The 26,097-nt window shown below is 37.6% G+C and overlaps 1 protein-coding gene across 4 annotated transcripts in view; it reads left to right on the top strand.

Annotated features, from left to right (window-relative positions):
• Positions 1-25,812, top strand: part of TCERG1 (transcription elongation regulator 1) — a 34,924-nt gene extending 9,112 nt beyond the window's left edge. For 2 of the 4 annotated variants that reach the window (XM_027468721.3, XM_027468720.3), the window contains 15 exons: positions 4,087-4,287; positions 6,268-6,383; positions 7,531-7,619; positions 9,972-10,132; positions 10,730-10,796; positions 12,552-12,687; positions 13,654-13,743; positions 14,503-14,621; positions 16,694-16,844; positions 21,005-21,169; positions 21,982-22,164; positions 22,891-23,070; positions 24,034-24,117; positions 24,344-24,444; positions 24,666-25,812. In XM_027468721.3, the coding sequence (XP_027324522.2) occupies positions 4,087-4,287; positions 6,268-6,383; positions 7,531-7,619; positions 9,972-10,132; positions 10,730-10,796; positions 12,552-12,687; positions 13,654-13,743; positions 14,503-14,621; positions 16,694-16,844; positions 21,005-21,169; positions 21,982-22,164; positions 22,891-23,070; positions 24,034-24,117; positions 24,344-24,444; positions 24,666-24,867 (2,045 nt within the window). In that variant the 3' untranslated portion in view covers positions 24,868-25,812. Of the gene's footprint in view, positions 1-2,728; positions 2,792-4,086; positions 4,288-6,267; positions 6,384-7,530; positions 7,620-9,971; positions 10,133-10,729; positions 10,797-12,551; positions 12,688-13,653; positions 13,744-14,502; positions 14,622-16,693; positions 16,845-21,004; positions 21,170-21,981; positions 22,165-22,890; positions 23,071-24,033; positions 24,118-24,343; positions 24,445-24,665 lie in introns of all 4 variants that reach the window. The other 2 variants (XM_027468719.3, XM_027468718.3) reach the window with 2 other exon arrangements.
• Positions 25,813-26,097: the final 285 nt, after the last annotated feature.

Genomic DNA, 26,097 nt, shown 5'->3' with positions numbered 1-26,097 from the left:
TAATTAATTAGATGAAAAAAAATGCTTTAGAACACTCCTTATATCCTCTTTGATAAAAAGATAAAAGCACCAAAATAGTTCAAAGGGGTATTCGTTTTACCCATCAGGTAGAAAATATGTGGAATAAAAAGCATTTATTTTAAGAGAGACTAGAAGAGAGAACCAACTTTTAGTTGGTTCTTCTAGAAGCGTATTACATTTTCAAATAACTAGGCAAAGCTTTTGCAGCTGTAGTACGCTTGAAAAGGCAATCACAGCGCAGTGCTCCTTGTTTAAGCACAGATAAACGTTCTGAACGTCATATTCAAGGTGGGGTGAAAAATGAGTAAAGAATGTGGGGAGAATTCTGCTCTCTATGTATTTGTGAGGTCTGGGAGAACAAGAGAAATGGCTAAGCCTTAGAAGTGGCCAGCTGACTGCTCTTACCTGCAGTTTCTGACGTTGTCAGCAAAGAATCAGAGTAGTGCAGAGGGTTCTTATGCATCTTGCAAAGATACAACCACCTACTTAGCTGTGAACTGTCTGGTAAAATGCAAATGGTTAAACTGGCAGAGGTGAGCACCACTGCAAATAGGCACCCTGGGCTGTGTGGTTGGTTGATATTTTTTTTTTGTAAGTTCTCAGTCAAAGAATTTATTGAGTGCTGAAGGAAAGACAGAGGAAGAGTGTCAGTCATCTCCTCCTTAGACTCTTACTGGAAAACGAGTCTTTCAGAATTTCAGGGGTAGTAAGTGCAGATGTGGCCTCTCCTGTTCTCGTGGTGAGATGAGCCTTCGGGGTTGAACCCCTAACACACAGGAGGGATACCCAGCAGAAAAGAGCATGTTTCTGCTGATGAGTCTAATTCGTTATTTTGCCTGATTACAGAATAAAATAATTTTACTTCTTTCAGCTAGCTCTAGCCTGAGTTGATTGTAATGGTTTACAACCCCCATAAAAACAAACAAACAAAAAACCATGTTTAAAGAGAAGTCAAAATGAGTTCAAGGCAGTGAGAGGTGAATTCAAAAAGGCTTACAAAGTTTTTAATGTATAGATGTTTGGGACTTTCAGCAGTTCATATCAAATCAGCTGGATTGCTTTCAAGTTACAGGGACAGTTGATGAATGCCATTGTTGTGTGATTGCAAAGTTAATCTCTGTATTATGCTGTAGTAAGACGGAGCAATGGAAGAGTTGATTAGTGATATCTCGTAATCTCAGATCTTAAAAAGTAAGTCTGCTTTCTCTTAATTCATATGTTAAAAGTTAGCTGTGTGTTTGAAAATGAACTTGGCAGAGGAAACAGCTTGGGTATTTGCAAGTCGTATCTGCGCTGTGGTACCTGGAATCTCAGCAGTCCCGCAGATGGCACTATTTATACTGACCCACTTTAAGACATGCTGTAACTTCCGTAACAAAACGAATTTCTGAGTACATAACGTGACTCTCCTCCCAAATTTAGAGAAATGCTTCATTCAGTGCTGTTTAAGTCATTGTTTTTGTGTCTCAAGTCATACTTTTTTTATAAAACTTGTTTTGGATTCTTTCATTGAAGTAATTAGTAAAGAACATTACAATTAACATTACAATTCTATCTTTTCGCAAATATTTTTGAAATAAATTGGCAATATTTTTAGTACACTTTTTATACTACATCTCTAATGAAGAAAAATAGAAGTTGCATTTGTTATAAACACAGGGGTTTAATTTCACTTTGTGCTGGAGGATTTCCACCCTCATGTGATGGAATTGAAATAGTTTAGGGAGAAGCTTCTGACGTGTTTCAGTTTCCAAGTGTCAAAACTGGACCGATGTAGAGAAAACTTGTGCAGCTTCCTTCTGTACCCTAACATGAAGGTTTTTGGAAATGCATTCCCCTTACACCTGTCTAATTTCCTAATTAATTTTTCATCTAATTGAAGAGGATTAGATGCTTTCCCCTTTGTGGCCTGTGTCACAGCTGGAGAGCAGAACAGTGCATGATGGCTTTGGAGAACTAATGCTGTTTTCAGAGCATTTTCAGCTTATGACATTCTAGGTAACAAAAAATGAAGGAAATATTTGCTGCCACTGACCTAGTGCAGGTTTGTGTACCTCTGTACGTGGCTTCATGGCTTTTATTACTCCCCCCTCCCCTTCTTCTACCTCCAGCCTTTCCTTAATGACCTTCATCACCTCACCTTTTCCTCTGGGTTGGACTTGAATTTCATTCCACCACTCCTTGCTAGTCCGACTAGTTTAAAATCTGTCCTCCTCTGGCTACTACTTCCTAAATGCAGCAGCAGACTGAAAGAAGCAAAGACAGTCGGTTTCACTTTGCTGCTGCTCTGATGGATCTGTCTGAGCAGATGCTGTCAGTGGAGAACATCTCCATTAGCATAATCTTCCATGGTGCTACCTTGCCTAGGATGAACTTAAACCCCTGAGTCATCATTCAAACATCGTGGTGGGTTTTTGTTGTTTTTTTTTTGTTTTTTTTTTTTTTTAAGCAGCATCCCAGTAATTGCTAAACAGATGGCTTAATGTAGGCAGAAACTGTTGCTGCAGCTTAAAATCAGTTTTAAATTTGATCTGGCATAAAATTCTGGAGCACAAATAATTTACATTTTCTTGTCTAAGAGGCTTTCTTTTTTGCCAGCTGAAAATGGCATTCCAAATTGTAGCAGGAAATCTGTAGCACCCAGACTCCCAGTGGTAGCTGACGTACAATGGCAGCTTTCCAACATGCTTGCTTATCCATTTTACAGGTGTAGCAATGATGCAAATAGTCAGCTGCCCGTATGTAAAGACAGTCGCTACCACCAAGACCGGTAATTTTCAAAACCATCTTAGTTCGTTTTGTCTGTAAGTTGGCATGGTAGTGAATGTTGTTGTTTATTTTTTATTTATTTGCTTCCCCCAATTGATTGAATATCTATACTTTATTTTCAAGACCAGTATAAATGCAAATATCGTATTTGGTCAGGAAACAATTTTCCCAATTAACTGTTAGTGGTAGCTTATTTTTATACAAAAAAAAAAAATCCAGTACATTTTTCTGTAATCACTGAGTTCTGTAATAATTGTGAACCTCTTCATGCCCATACCTCTTAGTTATTAGTTTCTTGTGTGTGGATTTTTGTTTTTCTGACTTCCACATGTATAGTGACATGATTGTGCTTGCATGTTGGTGTGCGTGTACGTGTCTTAGTATAAATTTTCATTTTTCATATTATGCATTTAAGAAATGCCATTTACTGAAGTTAGTTTATGGCAATGTGTAATGTGTACTTTTTCCCCTTACTTAAAATGAAACTTTTTCATGCAAATGGTGAAAGCTCAAAACTATGATCTTGTGATGCTAGTCGTATCCAATTCACTTCTATAGAAGTTGTCATTCAAAATACTTTCAGTATATCCATTTTGTTGGGATAAACAGAGAATTAACAGAATAACGTAGCATTTTGACTTTTTACCTTTCAATATTTGCTTGGCATTTTGCTTTAGGATGTGAATAAAATGTTTTTTCCAATCTTCGATACTAAACAAAACCATCACAATCTGAAATAATTTAATTCTTATTTCTTTTTCATCCAAGGCTCTAAATTTATGTTAATTTTTAAGTCAGGGTTTAAGATGTACCAGAGTTCTGATCCATATTGTATTGTATGGCTGAAATTCAAACCAACATTGTTGTTTTGTTTTGTTTTGTTTTTACACAAAAGCATTAGGAATATGTTAAAATGACAGAATTATTCTACTGTTTAATTATAACTTGCTACAGAGAAATAAGAAAGATGTGTTTCTTAGCATAATGCTTCATTTTGAAGTGTTAAAGGAAATGTCTAAAAACAAACAGGCTTTCTTCTGTGTAGAATTGGAAATCAATTAAAATTTTATTTATCTGTTTTTCTTGGTAGCACAGGCATTACTGATCAGAAAATGTAGGAAGGAATTCAGTAACTATGCCTTGCTTTCGAATTTCATTTTCAAAATAATTTTTATGTACTTTGTAAAGTAAGTCAGTAAAGTGCTAGGTTTTTGTTCTTGGGTATTTCATTGTCATTTACTGTTCTGTTTCCTTTCCCTTTTTTCTCTTCTCTTTTTCTGTTTGTTCTTTATATAGGTGTCTTGCCAGGAATGGCACCTCCCATTGTACCTATGATCCATCCTCAGGTTGCTATTGCCGCTTCACCTGCTACATTGGCTGGAGCAACAGCAGTCTCTGAGTGGACAGAGTATAAAACAGCAGATGGAAAGACTTACTATTACAACAACAGGACTTTGGAGTCAACGTGGGAAAAACCCCAAGAACTGAAAGAAAAAGGTACTTTAATACAGCTTTATACCAGGCAAAATTCCTTAGACCGTTAATGGTTGTGTTTAAAAATATGAACAAGAATTTTTCTAATCCAGTATCTGCCTTAAGCATATTTTGAAATCCTGATTATAAGGATCCACGTAGAATCATAGAATAATTCAGGTTGGAAAAGACCTCCAAGATCATCTGGTCCAACCATCCCCCACTATCAGTATCACCTACTAAACCATGTTCCTAAGTGCCAGGTCCAACCTTTCCTTAAACGCCTGCAGGGACAGTGATTCTGCTGCCTCCCTGGGCTACCCATTCCAGTGCCCAACTAAAGACACTTAAGCTGTTTGAGCCTGGAAGTCGTAGCTTCTTTGTTTCCCACTGCACTGAAAGAGTATTTCGTTCTAGAGTTGCTTTGATATCCTGTAACACACAAATAAATGAGTCTTTCCACTCCAGTAGAGTGTAAATACTGTACCTACTCATCTGTTTGACGAGATCTGAAAGAAAGACAGAAAAGTGTAGGTGGGGGGATCATTTATTTTAAAGAGTGTAAACCAGGAAAGTATGTTGTTTGTGACAAGCTAAGTGTATGATAAGATTTGAAATAGGAAGAAATTGCCTCCTGCCCCCCAGTTCCCAAGTTGTATTCAGGTCATATTCTTGTCTTTATTTTTATCCACATTATATCAATGGGTGTTTTTCCTTTGGAGGCAAATTCTTGTATCACAAATAAGGAAGAAAGGGCAAAAATCTTGTGGCTTTTTTTTTTCAATTTGAAGTATTTTTGGGGGGGGAATAAAATACAGTCAGAGCAAATAGTTCTTGCTCTTATTCCCTCATGAATTTTTAGTAACAAGAAGTCTCTGTTTAGACACGTTCCAAACACTTGTGCAGTGAGCTAGTTTAATTGATACCTATCTTTCTAATAACTCGAGTATAAATAATAGCTCTGCAATTTAGTGATGTGAAGTCACTTAAGCAAATATCAGTTTTGCTGACTGAAGATTATACGTTGGTTTTTTAAATGGGTACAGTGCAATTTTCAGATGAGTCTCCGTGAATTTTCAGATGTGGTTTTTTGTCACAGCATTTCTAATCTGAAGGTGGCCTTCAATGTTGCATGCAATCTAGAAAATATTTCCTGGAAGTTCTGGAATCCTTATGTAATCCTAGCCCTGTATCTACTTCATTTATTATTAACTCTGTATTGAATTACTTGAGTAAATTTAATTTTTCCCTCTCTGGATTTATCTTTTGATGCTTCATTTGCAAACCTATGCCTTAATTTAGAACAATTCAAAAAAACCCACTTCTCATCATGGTGTAGACTTTTTTTTGTAATTGGATCCTTACTTGCAAAAGGAATGTCAGCCTATCTGACCGTAACTGCTAATAAATACTGTTTGTAAGAGAATTTGAAGTCAAAGGAAGTCTTTGCCATTGTGATGGGAAAGAAATACTCTCAACTACACGTAATCACAAAGTGGCTAGCAATTAAGTTGAAGACCTCAAGGCTTCTCTTCTTGCTTTTCTTTATAAATTTAATGTTTTTTCAATCAGCTTTTTTCCATAGTTTTTGCATGATGTACTTACCAAAAAAAAAGACTTCCTTGCCAATGTCCCAGTATCTCATGTTGAAACTTAAGACTTTTTGTTTTAAAAGTTGAATACTTATTTGAATATGGATGATATTTTTTATTAGTGTTTTGGCTATTTCTATCGATATGCTTTAGCTAGCTTTTTAACAGCTAGCTAAAGTTGTCCTGCAGTATTTCCTTGTCCAGTCTCAAGTAGATCATGCTACAGGAGATGAGATTATTTTTATAAGCACACATTGTAAAGCACAAGGAGGATGGAATGGGGTGAAAACACGTTAAAAATAAAATTTTCCAATTTACAACAGCAAAAGCAAAACTTACTGATAAAACCACGTCTCTTTTGGTTCTGTAATTGTTTATTAATAATACTAAAGAAATTTTTATCTTTATGCAGAAAAAATGGAAGAGAAGATTAAAGAGCCGATTAAAGAACCTATGGAGGAGCCTTTACCAATGGAGACAGAGGAAGAAGAGCCAAAAGAAGAACCTATAAAAGAACTTATAAAGGAGGTAAAAGACCTTGCAACCAAATAGTCAGTATCGCCATTTTGAATCCTACATCCTACAGGTGTGGATGCATCTGTAGACCAGGCATATTGACAGGAGACATGGTTAGTAGTTTGAGTTCTTGAATTCCTGGGGTGATTTTGAAAGCCTTCCTTTTTGGCCTCACAGCTTTTTTTTTTTTTTTTTTTCCTTTAAGGGGGAAAAAAACTTTACAGGAATGATAGTATGTGAATTAAGTTAAAAAAAAAATATATAATAATAATAAATTAATGTGAACATAGACAAAAAAAAAAGGTAATTACATCGGTGTGATGATTTCTCATCTGAAGATGTTCAGAAAAATGAAATTTGCTGAATATATGGAATCTTTAAATAGCCATTTTCCTACTTCTTTACTACTTAGTTTTTGAGCAGTTTTGAAACAAAACTTTCTTTCCATGTGCTATAACCAGTAAGTTTAGCTTTCTAGGAATGCATATCCTAGAAAATGTGTAGTGCTAACACTGCAACTTTTTTTTTTTTAATGCTTTTTGTCATGCTGAAAAAACGTAGGTCTTAAAGATACCAAGATGCTTGAATGAAAATAAATGTTTTTATATTGATTCCTATGAACTTCAATGTAGATTTCTAAGCAAAACCACATAATTCACTGGCTGGTTTTGCTACCCATTTGCCCCATTTACTTTTGAGGTAGTTGCTAGTTGGTTTTTGTTTGTTTGTTTGTTTTAATCATAGAATCATAATGATACAAAGGTCACTGTAGACTTTTGACTGTTTCATACTCCATGTCTCAGTTTCAAGTAAATGTATTTTAAAAATAAAAACAAATTTCTTTGAGTATTTCGACCATTGTCCCTATGTTTAGGCCTTGAGTCAAGGGTTCATGCAGAACTAGGAAAGCATTTAAGTAAAGTTTCACTGAAGTCTAAGTTAAGTAAACACTCCGGTTTGAGATTTTGGAATAGAAGTTACTGTCTATGTGATGAAATTACAATACTGTTGTTTGAAGTGTACTGTTGATGAAGTATATTTGTGAGCTGCTTATTAGCATTGTTTTTAAAATACTTTTGCTTGTTTAAAGCAAGTTGCTTTAAAATAAATAAATAGCTATTATTGTCTGCGTCCTGTAACTTTTTTTTTTTATCTTGAGGAGCCAAAAGAGGAAGAAATGACTGAAGAAGAAAAAGCAGCTCAGAAAGCCAAGCCAGTTGCAACCACTCCTATTCCAGGAACCCCATGGTAGGTAACGATTTTCCCTATGGCCTGCAACTGGGGTGACTGAAACATCAGAAACATAATTTCCTGTAGACACGAGGAAGGTTGCTGGAGAGGTAGAACAAGTAATAACGTATGAAGAACCTTTTTCTTGGTACTCTTCTGACTCAAATAGCATTTGTTTCCTTCAGGCAACACAATTCACACTGTCTCAGTACTTCTGATGTTTAGTGGTGCGTGCACATAGTCTTTGTACCACTCACTAACTGCAGTCTGCAGTCCTATGAGATGTTACCAGCATAGATTTCATATCCCAGCCAGCTTCATCTGCTGCTGATTCCTTCTGATCTGGCATGAAACACTGGCCAAAAAGAGAGCATGTGTACTACTTTCGCCCTTATGTATTGCGGAAGGACTAGGTGCAGCTAATGACCAAAATAATCCAATGTTCTTTAATGTAGGATAGATGCTCAATAGCAGCCTGTATGTATAGTATCATGAAGACTTTACCCGTGCTGTGACCATTATACTTTTATTCTGTAGTAGATGATTTTCAAAAAGAGAGTCAATTGCTTTCTCAAATGGAATTGTGGTATATTCTTTACATCTTCAAAAACTACAAGCTATGCTCAGTCCAAACACAACTTAAGTATAGCCTGTTTTTCTCTACATTTATCCTGTGGCACTAGACTGACTCCTAACCTTCTGCTTTCATAGGATTTTCTTTGCTAGTATTTCCTGTGTTTCTCCCTGATGCCATTTAGTATCCTGTGAAATAACAGTTGCAGAAACAAAATGTAATTGTCTATGTGAAGTTTTCTCTTGACCAATGGGCTTGTGATAATTGGTCTTTCTTTACATGGGGATATTTTAAGGTGTTATTATTTTTACTCTTTAGGAACAATGTGAATAACATCAGAAATGTTAAAACTGGGGAACAGTTATTTATTAGTTTGAGTAAACTGATACTCTGCCATTGCATATGCAGAACATTACTTTCCATCATTTAACTTTCCATCATTTAACACTAGCAATTTGTTGTGGTTTAACCCGGCCGGCAGTTAAACACCACGCAGCCGTTCGCTCACCCTCCCCCCTCCCTCTCTGGGACGGGGGAGAGAAATGGAGAGTGAAGCCCGTGAGTTGAGATAAAGACAGTTTAATAAGACAGGAAAATAATAATAACAAAAATAATAATAACAATAATAATAATAATGATACAATGGTGATAATACGAAAGTAATAGTATGTACAAACAAGTGATGCACAATGCAATTGCTCACCACCCGCTGACCGATGCCCAGCCTAACCCCGAGCAGTCCGGCCCCTTCCCCCGGCTAGCCACCCCTATATATTGTTTAGCATGACGTCAGATGGTATGGAATACCCCTTTGGCTAGTTTGGGTCACCTGTCCTGGGTCTGTCCCCTCCAAGCTCTTACTGCACCCCCAGCCTGCCTGTTGGCAGGACAGAGCAAAAGGCTGAGATGTCCTTGGCTTGGTATAAGCACTGCTCTGCAACAATTAAAGCATCGGGGTGTTATCAGCACTCTTCTCATCCTAAGCCAAAACACAGCATTCCACCAGCTACTAGGAAGAAAATTAATTCTGTGCTAACTGAAACCAGGACACAATTCTGGGAAGAGTCTTTTGTCAGCCCTCCTTCCTGTTAACTGTGAATTTAATCAAACGTGAAGAGAAGGTGTGTATTGACAAGTAGTGTGCAAGTTGTCACTGACTAAAAAAGTATACAAGCTAGAATCCACTCCTCCCTCCTCCACTTGTTTCCATGCTGTTCCCAACACCATGTGGGTGAAGACGTCTATACTACAGTATTTGCGTTGGTGCTGATTGACCAGACAACCTGTTCCTGGCAGCTAATCATAACATATTCTTCAGACTCAGTTGTGCTGCTGTTGCTATGCCTCCAGACCAAGATTCATGGATATAAAAAGGAAAACTAGGATATTTTAGACAGGAAAGGTGGGAATACTGTGAAAAGGAAGGCATGCTGCATGCAGTATTTTTAAGAAATGCAAAACAAAACAAAAGCTCAACCTAAAAGCTTTGGTAATTCAACAGCTTGGAACCTTCTTGTTTTGATGAGTGCTGTAAAAACTAATTTCAGGATTCAATTGAAGGTTTGAACCATACATTATTTCATGGGATTTCAGTTCTGCCAAGTTGTAATAGTCTTCCTATAACATCTATTTATGTTTCTTCTTTCTATAGACAAATATGTAGTGACTTACTGAGTTAGTGAAAGAAGAAAGAGCTTCCCAGTATTAAAATTTGTCTTGTTCTTTCTTGGTCTTTGAATATGGTAACATAAATATGGTAAAACAAAATAAGACTTTGTTTTCTGTTAAACTTCTAGGTGTGTGGTGTGGACTGGTGATGAGCGTGTTTTCTTCTATAACCCTACCACCCGGCTTTCAATGTGGGACAGACCAGATGACCTCATTGGAAGAGCTGATGTGGACAAAATTATTCAAGAGCCTCCTCACAAAAAAGGAATGGAAGAAGGAAAAAAACTCAGTAAGAGCAATCTTATTGCTTGCTTTAGAACTCTAAACATACTTGATCATTTATTTTGTGTTCATTTCCAAAATTAGTAACATTTAAATAAGCGAGAGAGATGTAAGCAGATACTGAAGAATGCATATAGCTTTGGAATGTCTTTAAGAAAGACAGTGGGAATGCAAGAACATCAACTGCAATACAGTTTGAAAACAGATGCCAAGAACACAGAACACGTGAGACTGCTGAGTTTAGATTTCTTTCTGGTACAAGTTCTAGCAAATGATCCTAGGATGACATGTGGGCTTGGTATTGGAGGAGAGCAAAGTGCAAGTAATAACCAGGAGATCCAAATGTTCTTCGTTAGGCTGCTTAGCCTGATTTTTTTTTTTTTTCCATGTAAGTAAGAGGTCAGTATTTATACTTCTAAATGCAAAGATTGCCACGAGTCCTTTAGTCCTGCCCCTGAATCCTGATGGTATTTATCTGAAAGCAACCAAGACAGTCTTCCTTTGTCAGAATGCAGTACTGCACACATTGTCCTCTGTTTTTTGCTCAAGGACAGCCTCACTGTAAAGATAAAACTCTAAAGTATTATTGAAATCTCTTCTACAGTTAGAGAAGAGCATGAATCTACAGAAGATGCAAATGAAGATGAGCCTATTAAAATTAAAAAGCGCAAGTAAGTTTGTTTTTAAGTACTAAGCCTGTGTAAATAAAATAACTGAAGCTTCATGTAAGCAATTCCTATGCTCTTGTATGTAGTAAAGTGGTAACAGTAACTAAGAGGATTCATCACCTTCCTGCTGTTTTACATTAGCAGCTCAAGTGCTTGATATTGCTGAGATGGTAAGGAGGAAATAGCATTGTCTTAAGAAATCATTAGGATTGAAAGTAAGTGGTATAAGTTATTTGATGAATCCAGGAAATACTTTTGAGCATGGTTTACCGTAGAATTGTAGACTGGCTTGGCTTAGAAGAGATCTTGAAGATCACCTAGTTCTGCCCCTGCGATGGGCAGTGATACCACCTGCTAAATCAAGTTGCCCAGGGCTCCATCCAGCTTGGCCTTGAACACCTCCTGGGATGGGGCATCCACAGCTTCTTTGGGAACCTGTTTCGGTACCATACCACCCTTTGAGTGAAAAATTTCCTCTTAACATCTAATCTTAAATGTCCCCTCTCCTGGTTTACAAACATTCCCTCTATCATTATCGTATCTATCTGTGTAAAAAGTCACTTTCCATCTTCTTTTTTTTTTTTTAACCCCCCTCCATTAAGTAGTGAAGTGCTGCAAGGAGGTCTCCCCCAAGCCTTCTCTTCTCCAGGCTGAACATCTCCAGCTCTGTCCTTCCTTCATAGGAGAGGTGCTCCAGCCCTATCATCTTCGTGGCCCTCCTATGAACCTGCTCTAACAGGTCCACGTCCTTGTGCTGGGAGCCTCAGACCCAGGTGCACCACCCCAAGTGGGGCAGAGCAGAGGGGGACGGTCACCTCCCTCGGCCTGCTGCTCCCACCTCTGTTGCTGCACTTGGCCTTCTGGGCTGCAAGCATGCACTGATGGCTCATGTTGAACTTTTTGTCCAACAGAACTACTAAGTCCTTCTCTGCAGGGATGCTCTCAAGGAGTTCTCCCAGTCTGTACTCATGTCTGGCATTGCCCTGATCAGGTGCAATAATTTATTATCTTAAATAGTTTGCTTAAGTTGCTTGTTTTTCTTGTTAATTTCTGCACACAAGGTTTCGTTGCCAAAAAGTCCAGCCATCTAGATTTTCATAGTGATTAGTCCTGTTAAGATTTGTTTTCGCACTGTTACACAGGTTTAAGTGTTTTATTTAGTTCTTTGTGTCTGTCTGTTTTGCCTATTGGAAGTGATACACATCACTTTACTCTGAGTTACTTGTACGCACTATTTTAAAAGTAGTTCTACCATTTTGTTTGTTATTGTGTACTCTTAGGGATGATTATAATGTTCACAGTTAATCAACAAGCCACGCATTTCTTTTCAGAAATGCTTTGGATGAATGTATCACTCGTGGTACAGCATTTCTGCCGTAATGATTGTAAGGTATTCTCAGTTTGAACTGACTCCTGTAGCCTTTCACAGGGCCTCATGGTCTAGAGCGGGAGAAGAGGAAAGTTAGTACAGCTAACAAAATCTGTTGCACGTCTGGTGAGACCAATGAACAAAACCAGAATGTATTAACTTCTTGGCCCCACTTGGTGACACTGAAGTCATTGAAAACACTTTGGTTACTTGAACTCTTCCAGTATGAAAAGCATTCCTATCCAAATCTCAAAGAACGGTTTCCATGTTTTATAAGCCAGTAATTCTGAATTAATCTGTTATCTGTTCTGTATTGATGCAGTTCAATCTAACGTACAGAGCCAACAAAGAACTTATCAAGTTGTACTGTATATTTAATTTTTTTCCAGGAAAGATGATAACAAAGATATTGATTCAGAGAAGGAGGCTGCTATGGAAGCTGAAATTAAAGCCGCTCGAGAGAGAGCCATTGTCCCTCTGGAGGCTCGGATGAAACAATTCAAGGACATGCTTCTAGAAAGAGGGGTTAGAGAAATAAGTGTGTGTGAGAGAGTGAGTGAGTGAAGGGGTGTGAGAAAAGGAAGTTCAGGCAGAAGTCTTAATTCTTAGTTAATTTAGAACCTGCAGTGCCTTATGCAAGGAAAACAATTTCATTTTTCTTCTGATTCATGGATATGTTTTGTTCAAGAGCCTATATTTCAATGAACGTTAAAATTAGCAGAATTTCTAAGTGAAATTAAATAGTATCAAGACTGTTTTTTACTTTTTTTCCCCAAGTTAAGTAAGTACACAGTTGAAAGCTGCCAGTGAAAATAAGTAAGAACTGGACACAATTAATGTTTTTGGAAATGTTCCTACACAGTAAAAACAGTAAGTTCCACTATAGTCTGTACATCCTTATCCTTAAATGGGAGACTTCTTGCTTTTAGTTACCTAAATTTGAAATTTGCTTTATACAATCAGTTCTTAATAGCCTAACTTACCTATCAGAGTATGAATTCATGTAGTAACTTTATTAAAAAAATGAAGTGTTTCCAGCTACCTATGAGCTTTAATTTAGCTTTGTTAACTAGTTCTTATGGGATAATTTTAATAAAAAGTAATTAAAATGAGCTTGAACCTCTTTAAGTTTGTTGTAGCAGAAATATTGTTTAAACTCATAATATTTAGAAAAGGCATAGGGCAGGCATGGGATATGAGAACGTAGAATCTCAAAGCTTTCTTCTGATGTAGTTTAAAATGTCACACCGTAGTAGTTATTTTAATGAGTAATTAAGTGTGTGTTATTATTTAAAGTTCTCAGAGACAATTAGTGTTGAAACTTGCTATGGCAGACCCCTACAGCTCATCATCTATTAGTGATGAAAACTTCAGCATGATTTTTGTCTCCCTCTTTTCATCAGATGTCGTATAGTTTTCAAGCAAAACTCTACAGCATCTGCATGTTCAAGGAAACCTAACAGTTAAAATCTGACTTTTTTTTGATTAAAGGTCTCTGCTTTTTCAACATGGGAGAAAGAACTACACAAGATAGTTTTTGATCCTCGTTACTTACTTCTCAACCCTAAAGAAAGAAAACAGGTAAAGAATTCACTCCCCTTCCAGACACATCTAGTACAGGTGTTACCTAAGTCCTCAGTCTATTTTTTTTCCTGTTTAGCCTTCTTCCGTAATCAGTATTGCAAGAGATTTTTGTTGTGATTAGGGTTTGTCTGGAAAAGGGAAAAGCCAAAAAGAGGAGGAGCGAGTTGACATTTTTTATTTTTCCTGTTGTGGCAAGATGTGTGCTCTAGGACAGTGAAAGTTACATGTATACAGAAAGCTCTCAAAACCTGAACAAAATGTTGAGAATCTTCACTATCTTGTCAAACTCCTGGGACAATGATTAATCCAGATATTCATGAAAAATAATAAGTGTGGAAAACCTAAAGCACATATTCATTGTTTAAAAAAAAAAAAAAAAAAAAAAAAATCTTGCTCCAGAAGCTTTTCTTCAAATGGATGTATGGAAATAGAAAACTTCAAGAATACAAGAAGGATCTGCTTTCTTAAGCACATGACCCCAGAAAATGTTAACATAAAATGAACATGTAAGAAACTGTTTGGTGGTCTCAGATTACGTGTTCATGTGTTGTACGCTGCATGTTCAGTAGATTGGAATAATTTGCATATTGAAGTACAAAACATCCTTAACCCTTCTTTCTGCCCTGTCTATGTTGGTTCTGTGGTGGGAGGAAAGGAAGTAAGACAAAAGGAAAAAATGGAATTTTTCTCCCATCTTGCCTGGAGCTTATGTGGCTTCAGGTTTCTATGGTTTGTCAGCAACTGGTGTTTCTGCAGGTATTTGATCAGTATGTGAAAACGCGAGCTGAAGAAGAGCGCAAGGAGAAGAAAAACAAAATAATGCAGGCGAAGGAGGATTTCAAGAAAATGATGGAAGAAGCAAAGATTAATCCACGGTAGGAGCTTCTTTCTCGTTCATGTGCATGAACGCTCTTAGAACAAAGTACGTTGGGTGGTATTGGGTAGGTTAACTTGATTAACCTCTTTCAAAATTAGAGACAAAGAGCAGAAAAATCAGGTATTGTTGAAATCTTTGTTTGCCTGCTTGCACTCACACAATCCATAAAATAATAGAACTTGACATTTATGATGTTTTATGTATTTTCATGATTTTTTAATGCATTTTGAAGAAATCCCCAGCATGCTTTTTGGAATGTGAGAAAGACCTCAAGATCCGCTACCAGATCAGAGTTTTCTTTCATAACTCTTTCTTCTTGAGAATATTAGTATTCCTTGAGAAGTATTAGGGAGGTTTTGTCAGTTTGAGGATTTGAAGGGACCTTCTTCTGGTCACAAAATATATTAATATAACAATATTTTGGTTGCTGTAATAAGAAAATTACTCCTTACCCTTCACGTCCAGGCCTAAATGCAGTGATAACAGTAAACATGCTAACATTCAAGATTTTATTGCTCCAGTGGTTTGTTCCACAGCTTTCTTGTGTATAATTCATGAAGTATGTGCTTATGTCAACAGATGAGCTCTAAAACATTCTCTTTCAGCGTCTCTTGGATTACCTGGCACCAGTTCCTTTACAGTGAAATAACATCTCATCTGGTTCACTTCAGCTTAATTTTTTTTTCAGTGATCCATGTTGGAAATTCATGGAATCCAGTGTTATGTAAACTTTTAAATTACTTTAAATCTGATTAATATTTCTTATTTGAAACATCTGTCTGTTCATTTAATAATGGCAATAATTTTGATGGTCTGGGAAGAATGGAGACATGGGAATATTTGAAATAAATTAAAAAAAAAAGTGAGTTCAGTATAGCATTCAGAGACTAACATGGACTGTTCTTGTTAGCTTTAGTATTCTCAACTTCCAAGATATCTCCAGCCCATCATATTGGGACTAATTCTTAGCTAATTATGGGCTGGGGTGGGAAAGAGAATTGCAACTGAATGACTGTCTTGTTTAATCTTATCCTTTGTCTTCTGGTTTCAGTGTTTGTCTAAAGATATTGCTGTACCTCTGTGAGTGTCAGACTATTTTTAATCATCTATCTCAGTCCAACATGCTCAAGAGTTTGTGTTCCACTTAAGGAGCTCTTGTTCTTCAATATAGCTATACATTCACTTTCTGATCTTTTTGAATAAGCTACCAAATTCTCTTCTTGTTTCAATTTACCCTACAGCAACAGTAGGCTGGATTTTCCAAGTCTAATTATTTCCATGCTGTGATGAAACATTCGTATGATTATAAGTGTCTCACGTATTCTTGGGGCCAGATTTGCATCAGAGCTTGGAAAAAGCACAGTAGTGGTTTTTTTTGAGGTAAGTGGCAGTACTACATTTACTGCACAGATTGGAATCTGGCCCTGGAGGTGAGAGAACTGTCAGGAAAATGCTGTGGGAATAATGGGTTGAAAGCCCAATAGTGCTGCATCTGCCCATAGCATTTAATCTATTTTCGACCCTCTGTGTTTTAAGATAGAGCTACACCATGTTCCAGGTAGGGGAAGATCTCATTCAGCCAGGGTTCTATCATGACTAACACCAAGCGATGATTTCCTCGGTGAACTCTTAGCATGGTTTGGCTGCAAGTGAATGCATGTAAATCTTTTAGTTTCACAGCTGTGAAATACCTGGACAGACTGGTGGCTGAACTGCTTAACCACAAAAAAAGAAGACTTGTAGTCAGCTGAGGGTTTTTTTTAATTTCTTGGTTGTATTATAATCTTTGTTCCTACACCTGCACATTCTGCAGGTAGTGCTATTAAAACCAAAACAACAAAAATACTGCACCGTAGAAGTCTCTTAACAATACCTTTCATGTGTGTGCCTAAACCTGACTCCTTTCTGTAGTTCACTGATCAAACATCTCTATAGTGAGAACATAGGATGGGTGTTTTTTTGTTCTTTGTGGTCTGGCATGTATTCTAGCAGAAGAAATATTTCTCTGCTGCACCTGCTTCCCAGCAAAGACGGCTCTGCCAAATTAGTTCACTTGCCATTTTGTTGCAGAACTACTTTTAGTGAATTTGCAGCCAAGCATGCTAAAGACTCGAGATTCAAGGCAATTGAAAAGATGAAAGATCGAGAGGCCTTGTTTAATGAGTTTATCACAGCGGCAAGAAAGAAGGAAAAAGAAGACTCGAAGACCAGAGGGGAGAAGGTAAGGTGATTTTTTTTAGTTCCAGCAGTGTGAATGGTGTGAGCCTGAGTGAGATGGGACAAAGCCAGTGCTTGGTTTCCAGCGTGCCTTCTCTGAGACTCAGTCCTTCTCTTTCCATAGAGGCTTTACAGTGTAAGCATTTTACAGATGTTTCTTTGGTCTTTATGAACTAACTGTTTTTAAGTTTGCAGGTATACTATACCAACTTAGAACCTAATTTTATGAAACTGAGTTAACTTTTTTTTTGTTTTCCTAAGCACGTAACATATTCTTAACTGGAATGAGGCCTAATTTTTTTCCCTATTTAAAACAAAAAATATATAGTCCTGAAGCGCTGAAAGGAAATTCTTGCTTTGTTTGGCTTGAGAATCCAGAACTGGCCGTTACTTCCCTGTTCTCTCAGTGAAGGCAGTAAGATCTCAAAATTCTCTGTAGGCTGCTCTATTTAAATTTCAAACAGCTTCCATGTCTTCTCTTTCCATCTAAAAGCTAGCACTTTTAGTGACTTTAATCTTTCAGTAAATATATCTTATGTATAAACTGCTGCTTATTAGAATTAAAGGTCGGCTATTAAAGATTGATGAATTCCAAATGTCATTTGACCTTATTGTCAATAGTAGGGAGCAGGCTTCTGTGGAGGTGGCATCAACTATTACCAACAGAATATGCAGCCTCTTACCTAAATGTCCCTGTGTGTTGTGCGAATGGAGAAAATAACCTCTAAAGCCTAATCATTTTTGACATTTTAAAGTCTGCAATATTTCTTTTGTAGCACAAAGTTAATGAAAATTTCGCTTACTAAATACTTACTGAAGAGAGAAATGCTGAGTAACGTTAGATTTGCAGACAGTTTACTTGTTGAATAAGTCTTGCATATTTTTTCTTAATTGAGGCACTCTGGTCTAATTTGATTTTGTGTTCTCCGTTTTTTGCGAACTGTCTTATTGCTGATATTTTCAATAAATGATTGTGCTTTCAGAGGAGAACTGATGTAGTTCAAAACTAGACTTCTACATATTGCATTTCAGTTATGAATGGAGTTTTAAAGCATTCTTGCAGCTTAGTGAAGTTGAAAGCTTAAAAAAAAGTAAATGTTTTGTTGCATGATTGTTCTAAGTTAAAAAGTTACGAGAGACTGTGTGTGTTTGCTTTTGAAATAATGTTTTTTTTTCTCCAAAAGCGTTTTGTAACCATTTTATGTATTCTGTTTTATAACAAGTGGATAGACTTTACAGTTATGTGCTGTGCGGCCTGTCAATCAGTTCAGTCTGACAGCTGTCAATCACTGACACGCAAATATTATGGGATTCCCTAGTGAGGAAAGAATTGGTATCTCTGTGTGGTGACTTTAGCCTCCCGCAGTTCCGGTACTTTACATTTTTTTAGTTTTTTACCTTGTGAAGTGATGAGAGTTGTACCTGCAATGTGTTAACTGCCAAAAAAAAAAAAAAAAAAGACTTCTAAATACACCTGAAATATTTTCAGTCTTGTTTTCCTTTGATTTTGAAAGTGTTTAAAAGAAAACAAAATTTAATGCATTTAGCCTGAAGCTTTCTCAGTCTGTTTTAAAAGTCCAAAATCTTTATTTATGGAGGATCAACTTTACAGAAATCTTTAACGTAAGGGTTTAAAGTTATCCAATATTTATGACTTGCTGGCTGGTGGTAGGGCCCAGCTGAGTTTTCAGATAGTAGTTTTTATTCACGTGGCTAACGTCAGTGAGGAAACAGGATCGAAACCCCTCAGGTGATGGAGGTGAGCAGGTACGCGTGGTCAGAGGCAGGGGAGGACACCTGGGAGTGACCTGCGAGCTGATGGCTTTGGCCAAGTTCCTGCTGTACTGTCCAGGACATGGGGACGTTGTTGCACATCCTCAGGATGAGCAGTGCCAGCAGACAAGCCTTAAGCCCTCCTTACGTTGACTTCCCAAAGCTCAGTTGGCAATGCACTGCTGCCACGTTGCCGGTCAGCGTCGGCATCCAGCACAGAGATCAAAACAGTTTTCTTCTGTAACATTAGTTAGTCCAGCTGGTTACTGTGCTTATAGATATATCAAACCCGTATATGGAAGAGCTGTGATCCTAAAAATTCCTCAGGGAGATGTTTTTTGTCTTATTTTTTTTTTTTTTAATTTTCCCCTTTGTCTTAATTGGCAAACAAATGGCAATACTTGTGCTGTGTACGTGGCAGATGAAAGGTAGTTCTGACTGCCTTAAAGCCATGCCCTGAGAGTATGAAAAGTGTGAAAGGGCCGTTGGCTTTTCTCAGGAGGGAATTGGCTCCGTGATCCTGTTTTTCTTCAAAGTCAATGGCTAGTGGAGCAGCAGGTGGTCAGGGTGGTGCCTGCACAGTGTCTGAGAGAGGGCAGGGGAATGCTGCTGGCAGTTCCTGTAAAAACATCCTCCTACACACTGTATTTTTTTTGTTAGGTTTGGTTTTGTATTGCAGCTGGTGCCAAAGTACTTCAGCAGTGTTGTGAGTGTAGTTTTTATCCTGTTTGTCCCATGGGATATATCTGTCGTACGTGACTCGTGCCAGGTACTTTGGTTTAACTTTGCGATACCCTTACTTTATGGACTTCTGTAGTAACAGCTGGGCGTTGTTTGATGTTCTGACAGATATTTCTGATGATATCTAATGCTATGGCTTAGAAAGCTTCATTTTTTTATTCTGCATGCATGTTTTAAGATGTTATGAAACAACATTCTTAATCTTAAAATGAATAGATGGTTTGCTTAGGATTTTGTGCAGCTGGTGTAAGTGGTAGTGCTGCAGATCCAGAGTAACTTCTCCACTGGCTCTAACCAGTTTGTTCTAATCTGTGCTCACCATCTTAATCTCCCAGATATAGTAAAGAAAAAAATGTCTGTAAAGCCTTTTATGTTTATGCATTGATATTGTGAAGAGCTAAAATTATCCCTGGGTGAGCCTGCAGAATGTGGGTTCTGTTCTCATTCGCACGTGCTGTAACCAACCACGTTTCAGAGCATCAGGATGGCGCTTCTCTGGCACACAGGTTGCTCACCTGTCCGTCTGCCTTCTTCCTTTGTGAAGCTGTGCTTTGGAGCTAAACAGCTTTTGGTGGCCCCCTTATTTAAAGGGATGAGGAGAGGAGTCAAGTAGTAAAAACTGAATGGCCAGCCCTTCTCAACTAATTTTTTTAAGTCGTGTGCCAGGACAAAAGAACTTGCTTTGTGGGCAGCCAGGGGTCGGGGCGCTGTGAAGGCAGCGTGTTTGACCTCGTGTGCACCCTTGAGGTGCAAGGAGGCCAATCTGCCCCTTGCTGCTCAGAGGTGGAGGCTTAAATGCCAAACCGGACTTCTATGGCATAAAGAGGTGGAAATAACATGGGAAAAAAAAACTAGGACCTCAATGCGACAGCAACAAGGGAAAGTACCTGCCCCAGAAAATGAGATAGGTAATAAAGGCACAGTAGTTGCTCATGCATCTGCTGATTCTGGGAGTTCAGGTGAAAACATGTTGCTAGTTTTGTCTCAAGATTAAAAAAAAAAAGTATGATCCTCTGCCAGCCTTTCATGCTGCTAGCATTATGGACAGTGTTGAAGTCCCATTTCTAATAGAAAATGTAGACTAAAACGTTTTCTTAAAGTTTAATATATATTTTCATATCCATCTCAACTGTAGCTTACTTGATCACTGTAAGCACTTAATTCTTCATTGGTTACATCCATTTTGCTATTTATCAGCAGATCCAAGTGTTTACCTCTGTTCATTGTGCACTTGGAAGATGAATCCGTAAATACTTGATTTGTTTAGTGCCCGTTTTAAAACTGGATAGCTGCTGAAGCATTGATAGCAAAAAGCTACAACGTGGAATGAGTAGCGTGTTACTGTGATACATAAAAGGTTAAAAAATAAGCTGAAGTAAAACAATAAAAATCATATTGCTGAATCATTCTTTAATGAATATAGTTCATCTTAGATTAGGAAGATCCACTAAATCTACTTGCTTTAGCAAAATTGTCCCAAAGGGGAAGTGAATTTTAGACATGTTATGTAATTAGTTGTAATTGTAATGGTATGTAATTAGTATACTTCCCTCTGTTGGAGGTAAGTTGATTCCTTTTTTCATAAGAGCAAACTGTTACGTATCAGCCCCTTTCTCAAGTGTTGTCTTTCTGTTATTGTCTGTGAAATAGATCAAGATGGACTTCTTTGAATTACTGGCTAATCACCACCTGGACAGTCAGTCTCGCTGGAGCAAAGTGAAGGACAAAGTAGAGACTGACCCTCGTTACAAAGCAGTGGATAGCTCTTCACAGAGGGAGGACCTTTTCAAGCAGTACATAGAAAAAATAGCAAAGGTGTGTGTGACATTCGGAAGTGTCTCTTTGGATGTTCTGCTGGTTATGTTGCTGTTAATGTGGGATGTATCGAAGACGGACTCGGGTGCCTTCGTTCCGTACTTCAGAGATTTCTGTACCATTGCTAGTTTGAAGCACCCTGCAGGACAGCTTGACTCTTAGAAGTACCATCCGTGGTACTGCTGGTGCAAGTGTTCGTGGGATGTGTATGCCTGCACATGTACATGAACACACAAGATGTATGTGAGAATTTCTCCAGCAGAACAAGAGAAACAGAGACTCACGTAAAGTCAGGGGCTTTAAAACTTGAGAAAATTCAGATGCTACATGGACTAGTCCCAGCCAGGATGGGCGGTTTCCTTTGCTGCAATTTTTGTATCAGTTGTTTCACGCAGAGTTACAGGTGGTTCATACACAGTTCCTTCATGGGTTATTCTCTCTGTCCAGTATTCCTACTTTTCTCTTCCAGGGAATTAATGGTTGAGTCCGTATAGCTCGGTTAACAGCTGGTTTATACAGTTTTCCCCAGCCCTTTACTCAGTTTGTCAGTGTATATGAGGAACATGCTCCTAAGAATAGTTGTTCTGGGACCAGTGTTGTGACCAAACTTCTTTCAGCATATAACCCTGCAATGCCTCTGTAGCATACAGTTCTTGAAGCAAAGTTTCGTAGTCTTTTACATCTTAAATCACTTTGTTTTGTTCCAAGATGCCTTCAGTTGGACAATCCTTTAGTTTGCTTACCTGCCTAGTGAAAATATGAAAGGTGTCACATTATTATTGAGAAAAGTTTCTGCTCTTCTTATGTTTCAGAACTTAGATTCTGAAAAAGAAAAGGAGCTGGAAAGACAAGCTCGCATTGAGGCAAGTTTGCGTGAACGGGAGAGGGAAGTCCAGAAAGCTCGCTCAGAGCAAACCAAGGAAATTGACAGAGAACGTGAGCAGCACAAACGTGAAGAAGCAATACAGAACTTCAAAGCGCTTCTGTCTGACATGGTAAGATATGAACAGGTTCTCTCCTGATCTATTCGTTGCAGGAGCTGGTCAGTGCATTTTGCTGATTGTTGCACTACGAAAAAGCTCTTTGTCAATTGTAGCTGAATATATATATAGAAATAGAATTATATTTTCTGTTCCACTGCCCTCCCTTTTTCCTGTTGGGAGTTTTGCATTGTTTGTAAGAGGAGGCTTTGCTTTTAGGGTTGGTGTTCTGACAATTTGCCCAAAGGGTTAGTTGACAGTATTATTCCTGCCGTGCTTCTCCAGCACCTCACTGGTGATGGCAGATCTTTAGACATGCTGCTGTAAATTTCTGTGTCTAGAAAACTAGAAAATTAGGAATATTCTCCTTATTCTTGTGTTGTCTCTTCTTCATGCTCCAAACACAGTCTCTCCAGACTAGAGCCAAGGCACTGCAAAGCTCCTGGTATCTCTTTGCAAATAATTATATTTGAGGCTACTTCTCCAGACCACTTACAGCTAATATAGTATATGGTATCTCTATCTACATTTGAACTTAGGCAAAGTAATTCCCTCTGCCACTGCTTGCTTAGTATTTATAATGAAAGCTGCCATTGTCTCATAATGTTTTTTAAATAGCTTTTATCTTTAGATTGAACCTTAATTTAAAATAAGAGAGAAAAAGAAAGCTTAATAATGTATAACAATTATCAGTGAGCTATAGAAAAAATGCTTTTAAATAATAATCCTCCTTTGACTCAGGTGCGTTCTTCAGATGTGTCTTGGTCTGACACCAGAAGGACTCTACGCAAAGATCATCGATGGGAATCTGGCTCCTTGCTAGAAAGAGAAGAGAAAGAGAAACTCTTTAATGAACACATTGAAGCACTTACCAAAAAGAAGAGGGAACACTTTAGGCAACTTCTGGATGAAACTTCAGCGGTAAGAGCTGTATATGCTCAAACTTCAGGCCTTTGCCAGTACATTGTGTAGTATTTGCCAGTATATAATTTATCTTTTTCTGTTTTTCTATCACAAAAGCTGATTTTTGGTTGTTTCTATTTCCTGAGTCCTTTTGTTTCACCACTGTCTTTTCTTCTTAAGAAAATGTGTACATTATGTTTCTGTAGCTGTTTATCTTGAGTGTTATTTCAGTTTAACGTATGGTTCATTTTCATTTAAACTTATAATCAGTGATCTTTTTATCTCCTGCAGGATGTCACATTTCTCCAGTGTTAAGCTATTTGGTAGCTTTTACTATATGGCATCGTGGTCTTTCAAATATCCAATGTTTGTGTTAGTATCAGTAAATAATCTTACCATGTTTATCAGTCTTGACATTCTCCTGTTTTATATTGAGCTACTGAATCTGAGCCATTGCACTGCTCTGTGCAATGTAATGGGAATCCATCACCTGTTTGGTGTACTGTGGGGTTCTAGGGAGTCTTGCTCTTTTTTAACCTCATGCAAACTTTAGTCAACTTTCTTTAATCCTGCAGTTTTTAACTTATTTTTAATGCATTAGATAAAAATTCTCAGAATACTAGGTGGATCTTAGTGTGATGGAACAAAATGACAGACATGTTACTTCGAAGCGGTTGTTTTTTTAATTTTTAATAAGTAAAACTTCTAAAAATATTTTTCTAGTACGTTTATGTATATATGAATGTTAAATGTGTTGGAAAGTAAATGATGTTCATGAGGACTTTGCCTTGAGAGTACTATCTTAATGAAGAAAAGTAAATCTATAAAATTAAAAATACAAATATAGTAGTATAAATAATCAAAACCAACATTTCGATATACAGTAACAGCTGTGTTAGTGTACCTGGGAGATATTTAACATTCCATATTCTTAGAATCTAATCTTCTTGCAATTTTAACTATTTTTCTTTCTTCTGAAAGATAACTTTAACATCAACGTGGAAAGAAGTGAAAAAAATAATTAAAGAAGATCCAAGGTGCATTAAATTTTCTTCAAGTGACCGGGTAAGAGGTTTGCATCGGTGTTGTTAACTTTCAGTATAATGCAGGATACAGAGAAAGCTAGTGACTGCTGAAATGATTTCTGTTTTATATGAACAGAAATATTTTTTTAATTAAAAATGCAAAAGATAAAAATACATTCAACGTGTAATTGTTAGTTATGTTCAGCATGCTGAGTTGCATGAAGTACTCTGCATTCTGTGCTTTAAGCTTATCTTTTCCCTTTCAGAAAAAACAAAGGGAGTTCGAGGAGTACATTAGAGACAAATACATTACTGCCAAAGCTGACTTCCGAACCCTATTGAAAGAGACCAAATTTATAACGTACAGGTGTGTAGCATATCACCAAAGAACTAATCTTTTTACTATGCTTTTCTCTGTACGTGGCAACAAACTGATGACTGTTTTTTGTCTTAAAGTAATTTGATGTCTTAATTCTTACAAGTTTTCATCTTCCAACTTTATCTGACAAAAACATCTGCATCAGAAAGAGGCCGCTTTTGGCTTTATTTTGATGCCTGTCAGGTGGTAATTCTTACACTTGCTTTCAGATCCAAAAAGTTGATCCAGGAGTCGGATCAGCACCTGAAAGATGTAGAGAAGATATTACAAAATGACAAGAGATACCTGGTACTTGACTGTGTACCAGAAGAGAGACGCAAACTCATCGTGTCCTATGTAGATGACCTGGACCGTCGAGGTCCACCTCCACCACCCACAGCTTCAGAGCCTACAAGACGAACAACAAAATAATTATGAATACTCTCATAACAGGGTATCTGTTAAAAAAGCTTGCATGAGCCATCTGTCAGGTTTATACATATACATTACCGTGAATATATTGCAAAACCATCTTGGGAGCAGAGGAAGAAGCAGCATTTGTGAACATAAAATGGTCTCTGTATAAAAATTAAAAAAAAAGATGGGGAGAGAGAACATTAAAGTTATTTATGATTTTTTTGGGCATGACTGACAAAAACCAAATGTGGGCTGTGTTTGGTAACTTCAGATCTCAGAGCAATAGTGTGTCTGTATGAGGTACGGATGTCTGATATTTGGGGGCGTTCTTCTCAGCAGTGTTACGTATGCAAGTCTTAGATGATTGTGCTTGTGGTTTGAACTTGTAATACACGTGAGCCACTGGCTTCCTAATGGTTCACCCATGGTCACCTGTCTGAGGAGATGAAATGCTGTCTCATAACTGAAATTACCGATTACTGAAGACTGCGTTCTGGAAACACAAGTCCTGATCCTGTGCTTGCTTTCACCCTTCTAAATGGAACTAAATCCATTAAAGTCAGTTAAAGCTGAGAGAGGAGAATTAGGACTACAGAGACCAAATTAAATTTGCTCACAGGTCTGCTTTGTTCCTTACCCTATCCGTGGATTAGAAACAAAATCAGGTTGCTCTGCCCAAGTGAAGATTTGTCTAACAATTTTTACTCAAAGTTGGAAACACTTGGTAAATTACAGTGGTTACCAGAACAGAACAGGACGGTTGAATAAACACGTTTTTATTTGCGATAAAGTGATCTTTACATCTGGATTAGACTGTGGATTTCCCTTCTGGGTAATTCTTGTAAACTATACTCCTGTTTTGAATGTTAAACTTGTGTTTCTAAAGTTTAATTTTGAAATGTTGGGATTGTTCAGTTTATGTATTTGAACTACAATAAACCAACCCTTTTTATATATGGATTGTACAGGCCTGATAACAGTTTCTGTTGGACTTTGGTGGAGTTGTGGATTTAAGAGTAAAGCAAAGAACCGCACTCATCGTACATAAACTGTTGGCCGTGCTTGGCAAAATAGTGTGTGATACTGTGCAGCATCAAATTAAATTTCGTTAACATTCAGATCCCATCTGTGCAATTGGGTGCCAAACAACATCATTTTCTAGTGTAGTTCTTCACTTCTATGGTTAACGATGAGATGGTGGGAATGGTGGTGTCAAAGTGTTTCCTTCAATTTCTTCTATGTTCT

Source organism: Anas platyrhynchos, chromosome 14, assembly GCF_047663525.1.
Source record: "Anas platyrhynchos isolate ZD024472 breed Pekin duck chromosome 14, IASCAAS_PekinDuck_T2T, whole genome shotgun sequence".
Taxonomy (NCBI): Eukaryota; Metazoa; Chordata; class Aves; order Anseriformes; family Anatidae; genus Anas; species Anas platyrhynchos.
This window is presented reverse-complemented; position numbering and strand designations above follow the sequence as displayed.